Raw genomic sequence first — 12880 nt, forward strand, 5'->3', positions numbered from 1 at the left:
ACGAACCAATCAGGCGAGAACCGAACCAGGAGCTCAGACGTCGAAACACGATTAATACCACGAGAGAGAAAGTCGGTCGTCAGAAAACCAGGAGAACAGTTTGTGCCGAACATGCGTGTAAAAGTCGACGGTTTGCGAAACTGTTAGCGCATTGAACAACTTTGCGTTACCCACTGTGATGATAGGTGCTACCGATGTCATAAATGAAAATGTTCTCCTGATCTTACACCTCTGGACTACTTTCTGTGGGGTACGTTAAAGATGAATGTGTACCGTGATGTGCCTACAACCCCAGAGGATATGAAACAACGTATTGTGGCAGCCTGCGGCGGCATTACACCAGATGTACTGCGGCGTGTACGACATTCATTACGCCAGAGATTGCAATTGTGTGCAGCAAATGATGGCCACCACAGTGAACATCTATTGGCCTGACATGTCGGGACACGCTCTATTCCACTGCGTAATTGAAAACGGAAACCACGTGTGTACGTGTACCTCACCCCTCATGGTAATGTACATGTGCGTCAGTGAAAAAGACCAATAAAAAGGTGTTAGCATGTGGACATAATGTGCTGTTCCAGTCTCTTCTGTACCTAAGGTCCATCACCGTTCCCTTTGGATCCCTACGTAATTCGGTGCTCTCCGATACAGACGATCGAACAGCGGAGGAGTGGTATTCAAGCGTCAAGTTTAGGTTACAATATCTCCGGATGTAATTAACATTTTAGAATGCAACAAACGGCACTGATTACGTATTTGTTTGTATGTTCAAATGTGCTAACAAAACCAACGGGGTTCCAACTAAAAAATGTAGTTTTATGTTAAAAAACATAGTTCCGTGCATTTTTTTATGGTTTGTGGTAACCAATTACACTAGCCCCTCTGCTCACGTTCGGTCTGTGGACTCGGTTCGTCAGTATTTGATGTGGTTTACGAAATATATCCAGCGGTAACGTTAGGTGACTCACCCTGTATTTATCAACTGTCGCTGGAAACAGATGTGGCTGTCACTCGTAGAAGTATTGTCAGTCACCTGTATGCTGAAACGGCTGCTCCGTGTTGCCGTGTTTCAGAATCGTCCGCAATGGAAGCAGTTAAGGACATCACAGAGACGGTGGCTGTCGACCTGGGGGACCTGCTGGACGTCGGGGACGACGCCATGGTGATACTCGAGGCAGGTGAGACTCGGCTGGTGGTGCACAGGGCCGTCCTCGCGGACAGGAGCCCCGTATTTGCGGCCATGTTCGCCCACGACACCCTCGAGGCCAGCAGCGGCGCGGTGAGCATCCCGGACGTGGGGGGCCCGGTGCTCAGGCAGCTCGTCTCCTACCTGTACACCCTGCGGGCCCCCCAGCGGCCCGGCGCGGCCCCCCAGCTGCTGGCCGCAGCGGATAAATACGGGGTGTCGCGGCTGAAGGAGGAGTGCGAGCGGCAGGTGGCCGCTCAGCTGACCGTGGAGACCGCGGCGGCCGCAGCCGTACTCGCAGTCCGCCACTCCTGCAGTGACCTCAGGCGAGCCGCCATCGAATTTATTAAGACTCGTACCCACGAGGTGATGGCCACTCAGGGGTGGGCAGATGCGATGCGGAAGCAGCCGGAAGACTTGATAGAAGTGAGCCGGTTGCTGTACGATCCACCACCACAAACCAGGTAAGTGTGAGACAACCAACTCATTCGTGTCTCTCGGTTCTAGATGTGTGTATTTCCAACTGTATAATTTTTCCCACTGAATTTTCGCAGATGTGTGTCTGCTGTAAAATACACCATCGTAGACAGTCATTTCACGATAGCTCACAATGCTATCATTACCCTCGTGTAGCAGTTTCAGTGAACCCCTAAACTGAACAGTGTTCATTACCAGGTATGTTAGCTAACAAAAATCATCAAAGAGCCAGTTTGTGGGCATTATATTAAACTACATGTATACAGAAAGTGGTTGTTTAGGTTTTAGCATCAACTGTCATGACAGAGGGTACACTCACTGTGTGAATAGAGCATGAGGCAGACTGCTGTGGACACGAAGCTGTATTGCCCAGCATAGGCTCAGACGCAGTGACGGGTGTAGTTTGCAACCGGCAGCCTGTACTGGTTGCTGTAGGCCTGTTCCCATGAAGTGGTCTCTAAAGTTGTCCATTGCCTCTGTGGCTGATGACAATGAGACACCTTTGAATAGTGCCACACTGCATGAAGATGATGACCGAGTAAGTCACTTACAGCCGACACCTCGAGAAAGGTAGTGTACTGCAGAATGATTAGAGGAGGGCATCAACTTATCTACAATTTTATGTTGCTGATGTTGACCTGTGGAATTTTCTTCGTGTAGTAAAGGAGACTATCAGAGTAATCACTATTCACACCTTAGTATTACAGCTTTGGCTCTTACGTAGTTGTCTGTCACTTTCTTTCCACGTGCAAGCCATATGCCAGTAACTATTCCAAGATAATTCTTAGTTCTCTCCAAATCCAGACAGTACACGGAAGATGTTAATTGCTCTAAAGGCACATAATATAAAAGAATGCTCTGCTGTGAGGGCTTGTTTGGAAGATGTTCAGAAAACCAGGTGAAGTAAGCATCGGTGCCCCAGTGGCTGACTGCTCACACCTCTTGCAGCCTGAGACCACCTCGCAGGATCACAGGCCAGACCTAGCAGCAGTTCCAGCTGGTCCCACAAAATTGAGTCTTCCCACCTCGTTTTGTTCGCCTCTGTACTCAGCATTACATAAAGCTCACGCAGTGCTTGGATACGTTCCCTTCTGTGACACACAGAATACCGTGCCTTACTGTGTATTCGATGAACAGGTGTGCACCCCTGTGTGTGTGTGTGTGTGTGTGTGTGTGTGTGTGTGTGTGTGTGTGTGTGTGTGTGTGTGTGTGTGTGTTTCAGTGGATCTATGGCTTCACTATAGCCACCCAGTAAACACTACAGGCTTCCATTCTCCTGTGGCACACCTTATGATATTATCTATCTCATCCATTGTTGTTGCTGTTCCAACTCTGATAGTCTGTGACCATTAAAGTGTCTGTGCGACCAGAGTTACCATTTTTCTGCACCATCTTACAGTTACATATGTTCATACAAGTCTAATAGCCACTAACACTGATAAATGATCATTTATTTCTCATTTAGATTTTAATACTTATGTATTATTTTATGTGCTATTTGACATATTGGAAATCTTGTGTTCGAGATGACACTGTGCATTCCCTGAACCAATTGTAATGAACATAGAGCCAGTGTTGTAAATCTTTCAGTGTCTTTCTCTTTTATTCTATAAAGATTAACATCAAAATTCATTGTTTAAGCAATAAACATATTACAATTGTTATTTACATTCTTGAAAAAAATGTAAAACATTACATTATTCCAAACTCGTTATGCACGCTGTGGGAAATGACTCAAAACTCTTATGTTTGAAAAAATTTTTGTTAACGGGAATCTTTTTACTAACAGTTATCTTTGTGTATATTTTAAAAATTCTCTTGATGATGTATAATAGATTCTTGTCGTGATCTTCACCTAGTTCACTGCCTCATACTTCCCACATTATTGGGTGTCAGTTACAGACAGATATACAATGTTTGGTTCTGGAACTGCCTCTGTCTTTCACTCATTCCACTTGAACCCCCCCCCCCCCCCCCCCCCCGCCTCTCAAAATTATGCATAGTATCACACTCAAATTTTATACACCACAGGTACCTATGATTTTAATAATTAAAATAAGATGTATAAAACCACATGTAAGCAGAATTATTTTTTACTTCATACAGTGTCCACTTCACACAGTGTAGTGATAGTGTTTTCCCATTTTTTGGGGAGGATGTCTCACTATCCCATGTTCATCCTTCTCACTATCCCCTTGTACCCATGCCAGCCCTTCTAGATAGACATCAGATTCTCACGGAATTTACCATTCATACTTACTGTATGTGGAGGACAAACTTAATTTTATTTCAGTAGCAAGTTCACAGCACATCTTACATCATCAATCACAAACATTGCTCATCACACTCACTCACTCACTCAATTAGTGTGTGTTTTTCCATCACTGGGGAATGACACGGCTTACTTTAACTACCCCATGGTTTCCTGTGTGCTTACAAAGTGAGGGTACTCACTTGAAAAATACTTAAATTCCTGTCAACCATACTTAATGAATGAATTTTAGATGAATGTGGTAATACTGTTATGACACGTAACTGTTGCACACCCACAGCCTCTTTCTGTTGTCAAATCACGAGTTTCACCGTGCCTTACTGCCCGCTGTACTGAATTCCTTCTCCAGCTCAATTTGAAACACGCTGTCAACCATTTTGTAGCTGTACCTTTCAAAGACCAGTTTTAAGACAGGCTTTGAATGATGTCTGATGATCAAAGTATCACATTAATTACAATACGAAATGTTTGACACTCAGACGAGTGTCGTGCCTGTCAAATTTATATGCGTGTGTTACCATGCTCAGAAGCAGCCAAATTTCCTGAACTGTGTTCCATCTGGTTTGTATGCAGCCACATAACTTTCTTGCACTTTGTCTATTATCGTCCATATGAAAACCAATACCACAGTAATGTAAATATCAGAAAACCCTTTACCAGAGATGACGGTCCTCAGTGCTTGTAAACTGAAGTGAATTACAATAAATGAGATTTCAAAAAGCAAGATTCAGCTTCAAACTACATGCTTTTGGTATTGGACTGGGATCCAGGACTCCAATCCGGTCACTACAGATCTTAATTATCATTTTAACCACGTGTAACATCATATGCACTTTTTCAAACTTGATATGATGGGGCATAAAGTTTTGTTTTGGGCAGGGATTGTGAATGAAGCACAATAAACTATTATAATTTTAGGTATCGAAATTTTTCACCGCTAGAGGGATGATTAAACTGAAATGATTATACAACAGAGTATTCCCCTGCTGCGTTTCGAACCCAGCATATATCATGTTGTTTTCTAGCCACATGTAGATACACAATGTCAGTTTATTTCACCACCAGTGAGATATGCTCATGTCTGAACTAGAAATTATGCGAGGAAAAGTTCTGTGCTGACTGGGACTCTTAACCCTGTATATGCTATCACCGCTGGCTACACACCTGTCAAATACTTTTCCACCAGCCACTACGAGTGGAATTTATAAATCTGAAATGATAGGATAAAAAGTTCTCTGCCTGTTTCAGGGTCAAAATTGGCACCAATTGTTATTGTTGACGTTGCATGCACAAATGCTAAAAATCATAATTGCTTTCCACATTTTCTTGCAGTGCGGATGCTACAACTTGAAATCCCACAGCGAAAATTTTTGTACCCAACCAGTATTTAAAACCTGACCTTCCCCATTCATCGAAACCTGGATAACTATGGAATATTGGGACCCAACAAAACGATGGAACTGTATTGTCCGAAAAGTGTTAAAGATGGCAGAAAGAGATATCTGGGTTAGATTCCCATTTCAGCACCAACATTTTCAACATTGCAAGTTCAAATAAGTGTGCCGTGACTTTACATGACAATTGTTCCAGGGATGAAGTAAAATTTCTGGTGCAAGAAAGGTTAATGGCGAGCTTCCGCTAGCCGGACGTCTGCCTCTGTCATGGCCCAACATACACCGACTCTCCTCCAGCAGGTAGTGAAGGAGCGTCGGCTTTATTGTAGATTAGGAAGGAAAGTGGAACCTTATGTTGTTCAACAGAAGTCACCGGAGGCAAAGAGGGTCTGTTAATACTTGTTAAGTGTTTGGCTGATGAGTGACTCGAACACAGAGCTTAAGCAAATGAAGGTAGAGCAATTTTAACAGACCACCAAACTACTTTCAATGCAGTGCCGCTGTTTTGCCATTAACGAAGGATGCTCCTCACTGGATGAGCGTTCCGTTTCCCTGGAGGTTCATTACAGCCTTTACAAAACATTCTTTTCCTTGTTAATCCATATCAATGGCCACTAGTTGCCTCAGCTACCTATGTAATGTTTACTTTAGAGCTGTTTTTGTAATCACTGAAATAAAATCACATAATTGTCAGCTGCACTACTGGCATTATTGTAGGCTACAGAAATTTCTGCAGGAAGTGTTTTTTCCCACCTGAGCTGCTGTGATCTTGTAAGAGTTTTACACCAACACTAGATCATACAAAATAAACTCAGCGACGAGTATCAATCAAACTTCCAGAATGTTCTCCATTGTCACATTTATAACTGCAGTAGTGTGCCATTGTGTCAAGGAACGTTAATTATTTTCTAGTTCTTTATTATTGTGATAGAGGCTTATAATTTTACTAAAAGAAGAGATGAAGTTGATATATAAGGAAGTCAATCATAGGCAGTGACTGTTGTTTGAGAATGCGTCCATTGTTATTCTTGAAGTGGCTTCCCTTTATTATAATTTCAGAAGGAATTTATTTTTTACTTTGAAGTGGTATTAAGCTACTAAGCAGCCTTGTTTATCCAATATAATAGTTTTTTGAAGAGATCATTCATTATTATAATTTCTTCTGTTATTATTAGCACCATCAATCTTGGCAAAGACGAGGCTTGTCTTTAGTAAATGTAGCTCATGTAGCACAGATAATCCCTCCATATAAATTCCATGTGGAAAAAGGAGGCCTAAAAATGTACCGTGCAAGTGCGTAAGAAAGTCCATAATTTTTCCTCATGTAGCATACTACATTGATGCATGTAGCCTAAAAGGACCACCCATAATTTAACTGAAACAGGTAGATTCATGCATAATATCATAGACTTTTGTCTGACGTGTTGTCATGCAGGTTGGAATAAGTATATTTATCAATCATAATTTTTTATTTGTAGCTATAAAGTATTCATGGAGTGACTTATTGAATATTGTACACTTGAAGGTCATGAGGATTGTTGTTTAAACCTTCGAAAATGGTGCATGAAGTATTTTGTGCGTCACAGTATATTGATAATTTTTACTTATGGACCATCTGACAGCAACTGAATAAAACACAATTATAGTGCCATACGCGTTTTGAGTTTATTTTGTGCAAGGCGTTATCAGTGGCCTGGAATATGTACATATGTTAGCTATTTAATTTACATTTTTGTCACTGTGCCTATAGGTTATAAACAGTTCTGGTGGTTGGTATTTCCTATTAAGTAGTAATGTTTTGAACTGTACTTACAGGTTGTGTGGACAATTTCTTACATATTACACTCCCATTGCATTTTTGGTGTTGCTCTTCTTATGAATGCCAATTTGCAGTTTTTTCCCACACTCCACAGCACTATGAACTGAAAGATTGTTTCAATGCAATGTTTTGGTTTCTGTTGCCGACTGTCAAATGTTTTTACCAAAGATCGAATGTTATTGCCAAACTTTCGAGTGTAATTATTGAAGTATCTGTCATCTGTTTGTGTACACGTTTGTGTGTGTGTGTGTGTGTGTGTGTGTGTGTGTGTGTGTGTTATGGTGTGGTATTTTTTTTATTTTGGCTCTGCTTGTGTGTGTAGGTCATGGTGTACCATCTAGTTCTTTTCTGTGTGGTGTTCTCAGTGTGTGTTTGTAAGTTTTCAGCTTGTAAGTCCTTTTGTATTCTGGAAATGTGTTTGTTTTGTTGTATTATTTTGTGCGCGTATGTGGTAAGTGTGTCAAAGAAATTACGTCAGGAAATAATTTTCTCATTTTCAATTGGTTAGTTTTGATGTGGTGGTTTACCAGTATGGCTCAATCGATTACTGCCAAATGTCATGAAATGTGACCAATTAGCCATCATGCGGCACTTTAATTCAATAGGAAATGTTGAGGAAGAAAGAAAGAAGTAATGAAGTGTCAAACATCCCATCGACTGCAAGACCATTAGAGACAAAGTAGAATCTACAGCTCTCAAATGTTAGAAAGGAAATAGATAGTGCCATTTCAGAGGAATGGTCACAGTATTTGCATTGCTTAGTTTAAGAAAATAAAGGAAAACTTAAAACAGGATGGTTGGATGGACATTTGAACTATTTGGCTTTACCTTCATAAAACAAAAATGTTTGGTCCTGACAAAAAAACGTAAAATCAAAGGCTAATGTGAGTCCTCAGAATGTAACAGTACACATCTGGTGTAATGAAGCTCTTTTGTGTTAAGAAATTCTTCCCACGGATATGTCCATAGTTATTAGCATCCATTGTGTTCATGGTTGTCTGCAAAGATTTTTATTGTGTCGTGCACATAAAACCAGAGGAGAAAAGCGATTTTGATTTTTATCACCTCTGCATGTCTTGTCAACTATGACAGCTGGTGTCGATTTCAAGTCTGTCACACACAACTTTAAATGATTGCTCGAAAAGTTAAAACACGTACCTCGTAGCAAGTGGCGAAAAAGAATTCGATAATCAACATCATCTTGTGTGCAGTCAACAACGATGGTGCATGCAGCACGCGGGTATAGATTCCCACCCTACACAGAATGTTCCGTTAGGTTATTTCCAGTACATACATGGGCACATCCTGCTACAGCTAAACTAAGCAGATGTTTAACATGTATTTGTGGTTAGAAAACAATGAGAGGTGGTGGATTCAGATCCCAGCAAAGGAACAAAATACTTTTTCTCGACAGTTCAGATTCTCATATTGCTATATTTGCATATGTAATGTATTATTGCACTTAGTTAACAATCCTATTAGTTGCTAGGTTTGAATAATCGAACACAATGCGAAGTCATTTCAACATTTCAACATGCACCCATACACACATGCTTACCTGTGGCTGAAATGATATTTAAGATCTTTCGTACTTAGTTAACAGAGACAATAGGTGCTCAATTGGAATCCTGGATGGTAGTCTTAATACAAATGTTTTCGTCACTTAATTTCAAGTTGAAACTTAGTTTCCAAAAAGTCATTTATTGCAATAAACTTGAGTTTACAAGCTGCCATCTAATTATAACAGGTTTCGATATTCACACTATCGTGATATTAGTCTGATTGTGGACTCAGTGTTACAAATCAGTTGCTTCAAGTGGGGTCTTGTAGTAATCATTTTGTAGAGTGAAATGTCCATATCGAAAAGAGATCAGAGGAACTGCAAGACAGTAACATTATGTGGGTGCATTCGTCGTTCCCCTACACTCTGTCGAGGAATATGGCACTTCATCATCATCATACAATTTAGGTGGAGTGGAATTCAGGCCGTTTGGATAGTTTTGATGGCGATAGCACCTGAGCTAACATGTCCAGTAATTCTGTAATTATGTTTTGTGCAAGTATTGGGCGTTGTATGTACCTTCTGGCTGCACCTAGATTTGAACTACCTGTTGTATGGGGTTGAGCGACTGCCATGGAAAGCTCAGATGGTACGACTGATTGTTATTAGCTTACTGGTAATTCATTTGTATTAACTGGAGCCCTATCCCCTGTGTGGATGGTCCCTCAGCAGTGCTGGCCATAGTGAGCCACCTCCACATCCCCACGAGGACACGCCCAGCCAGCTCACACCCTGCCTCTCTGTATGTGCAGTGCACCAGTCGTTACAGAGCCGAGGACCACCACCACCGGCACCACAACCACAACCAGAACCGCCACCACCACCACCGCTGCCACCGCCACCTCTGGCAGCGCACCTCACCAGACACCTGCTGCTGCGCGGCCCACGACTCCTCCACCTGATGAGGCCACTGTCTCTCAAATGCGGTGAGTTCCCTCAAAACACACACACACACACACACACACACACACACACACACACACACACACACACACTCTCCACACACACACTCCACACACACTCCACACACACACTCACACACTCACACACTCACACACACACTCACACACTCACACACACACACACACTCACACACACACTCACACACTCACACACTCACACACACACACACACTCACACACTCACACACTCACACACTCACACACTCACACACTCACACACACACACACACACACACACACACCATTATATGATAGATAGGATATAAATACTGAAAAGCAAAGTGTAAATGCTCAGTCTAGATTTAATGAGGTTCAGCAAAGTGAACTGGGAATAAAATCAAAACATACAATCAGAGGTGGTATCCCCACGACTAGATCATAGTATCATGGAAGAGAGGTTAGTTAAGAATCGGTTGGTAGGAAAAATAGTTATTGTCAACAGTTCAGTGTCTTATTCATCAAGACCAGCAAACCAATGCCAACAATAATTCAGACAGAGATTTTCACTCTGTAGCGGAGTGTGCGCCGATCTGAAACTTCCTGGCAGATTAAAACTGTCTGCTGGACCGAGACTCGAACTCGGGACCTTTGCCTTTCGTGGGCAAGTGCTCTACCAACTGAGCTACCTGAGCATGAGTCAAGCCCTGTCCTCACAGCTTTACTTTTGCCAGTACCTCGGCTCCTACCCTCCAAACTTTACAGAAGCTCTCCTGCAAACCTTGCAGAACTAGCACTCCTGAAAGAAAGGATATTGCGGAGACACGGCTTAGCCACAGCCTGGGGGATGTTTCCAGAATGAGAGTCGTGCTCGGGTAGCTCAGTTGGTAGAGCACTTGCCCGCGAAAGGCGAAGGTCCCGAGTTCGAGTCTCGGTCCGGCACACAGTTTTAATCTGCCAGGAAGTTTCAATAATTCAGACAATGTCATGCCCAGAAAATTTAGTGATGGGGAGAGTATGAGTGCACTGAATGTGTAACACTGTCAGATGAGATAAATGTCTATTACTTTAGATGTATTGTAATGGTCTAGTAGAGGTCAGACTCATACACACACATTTATGAGACCATTTTTGGTGCTTGTCAGGAATCAGAGAGGAGAAAGAACCCAGTAATTTGTTATAAAGTTTCTGTTAGTCACAAGAAATATACTCTGCAATCACCAAACAGAAGCAAACGCCAGCAGAGCCTCAGCTTGCCAGGGTGTGCACCACCTTGGTTGCCCCACTGTAGTCTGCTGTAACAGCCAGTCTCGGTAACCACAGACATGCAAAGGGGAAACTCTGCCTTCTGTTGACAATGTGCCTGTCTGTCTGAGCAGCAGATTTGCAGTGCCATGAGCTCCCAGAGTCCACAGTTACATGCCTTCCTATCTCTGTCTTTCCCTACAGTTTTTAACCTCAGCAACCACCTCTAGTTCCACAGTGGTTATTCCCTGATGCCTTCAAATATAACTTACTCTGCTGACCCTTGTACTTCTCACGGTTTTCCACATATAACACTATCCTCACCTATTCTGTAGAGATGTTCCATAGTTCTTCTGTTATGAGTTCACATAGTTTAAACACCCATCAATAGCACTGCATTTAGAATGCTCCGATTCCCCTCTTGTTTTTTCCATAATCCATGATTAAATTTTATGCAGTACTGTGCTCCAAGCATACATTCAGGTATGTCTAACACAAATTAAGGCCTATCTGTGATATCAGTAACTTTGTTTTGCGAGGAATCTCCTGTTATTCCATGCTACATTACTCCTTATAACAACCATGCTTTGACCCTCAGTGTAAATTAGCATCACGTGTACCAGAGTCCCTACAAGTGGTCTACTGTGTGGTACTTAATTCTGTTAACTTTGCCACCAATATTATTTCTGCCACACCCCAATACTTTCCTCTTTCTTCCATTCATTAATCCTGATTTGGCACTCATTCAACTGTTTATTACATTCACCAACTCTGGTGATTGTCTGACTTTCAGTGAACACAGAAATATCACCAGTCAATTTTATCAATGAAATCCTTTTCACCTTCAGTTTTAATTAAATTGCTATAAGTTTCTTCAGTTCCACCAATGATTCTTCAGTGTTCATCTGAACATTTGTGGAGATTTCCTGCATCCTTATCTTTAACCATCTTTAATTCAGAATACCAATTCTTGTTGATTATTGTACATATTCTGTTACCTGCTGTTCCATATATCTTATATGTACCTTTTAAAAAAATTTCATGCACTTTCACTGTTTCATGGTGTCAAATGTCATGTAAAGATCTGCAAATCCAATAAAGATCTCTTGATTTTTCTTGAACATCCCTCCCACTATCCCTCTATCATTTACTCCAAATTCAGTTTTCTCAAACAGATTGTCACCTTTGTCTTCCATTCTTCCGCATGTTGTTATTTTTTCAGTAAGTTCTATTCAAGAGCTGTTTAGCTACTGCACTTATAGGCGCTTGGTTGCTTCTGTAGTGCCTGGATGATGTTTCTCTGGCAGTCTGTTGTTATGACTCCTGTCTCATGGATTGCGCAGACAAATGTGAATACTCACGTGATTGCCATTTATCATTGCATTGTCTAGAGCCTCAAAGAAGTTAAAATTCCCATTCCATTCCAGTGTACTTCAGTGTCTTATTATTTACACACTGAATTCTCATAACAATTCTCTTAAAATTTAGTTCACGAACTGGTCCGAGCATGGGGGTCACAACCCGGACCACGCGCCACTGTTAAGCACTAATGAAGGACTGGATCTCTTACTTAGATTGCACATAATTCATTAAGGTCAATCCAACACATTTATTTCAAATACATAAATGAAGTTACATTTGAATCTGTCTGACATTAAACAGGAATAAAAAAAAAAACAATTTCAAAATCAGCTGATTCAGTGCGTGAAGTGTGAGTTAAGCCAATAACCAGGTAAACTAAATTTGAATCTGTCTGGCATTAAACAGGAATAAAATACAATTTTTTTATATGTTTAAACTGCAGCATTAAGGAATTCCAAATCTTTCCCCTTTCTAGGCGGAGGCTGAGCCAGAAACACAGAATGCCCCAAAATCACAGTTTTGCTGTGAAATCTTACGGGACACCCGAAAGCAGTAACAGACAAGGGGTCGGCGCCCACAAATAACATAGGCCAAGAGTCAGGCCGGGAGCACATCCCACGAGAACTTGTTCACACTATGCTCACCACAAACTGTACACATTC

The 12880-nt window shown here is 41.7% G+C and overlaps 1 protein-coding gene across 1 annotated transcript in view; it reads left to right on the top strand.

Annotated features, from left to right (window-relative positions):
• The window catches only part of LOC124554033 (BTB/POZ and MATH domain-containing protein 3-like), a 96108-nt gene that overhangs the window by 50137 nt on the left and 33091 nt on the right, over positions 1-12880 (top strand). The window contains exons 2-3 of the mRNA XM_047128067.1: positions 1077-1653; positions 9465-9638. Coding sequence (XP_046984023.1) covers positions 1088-1653; positions 9465-9638 — 740 coding nt within the window. The 5' untranslated portion in view covers positions 1077-1087. The remainder of the gene's footprint in view (positions 1-1076; positions 1654-9464; positions 9639-12880) is intronic.

Source organism: Schistocerca americana, chromosome 11 (genome assembly GCF_021461395.2).
Source record: "Schistocerca americana isolate TAMUIC-IGC-003095 chromosome 11, iqSchAmer2.1, whole genome shotgun sequence".
Lineage (NCBI taxonomy): Eukaryota > Metazoa > Arthropoda > Insecta > Orthoptera > Acrididae > Schistocerca > Schistocerca americana.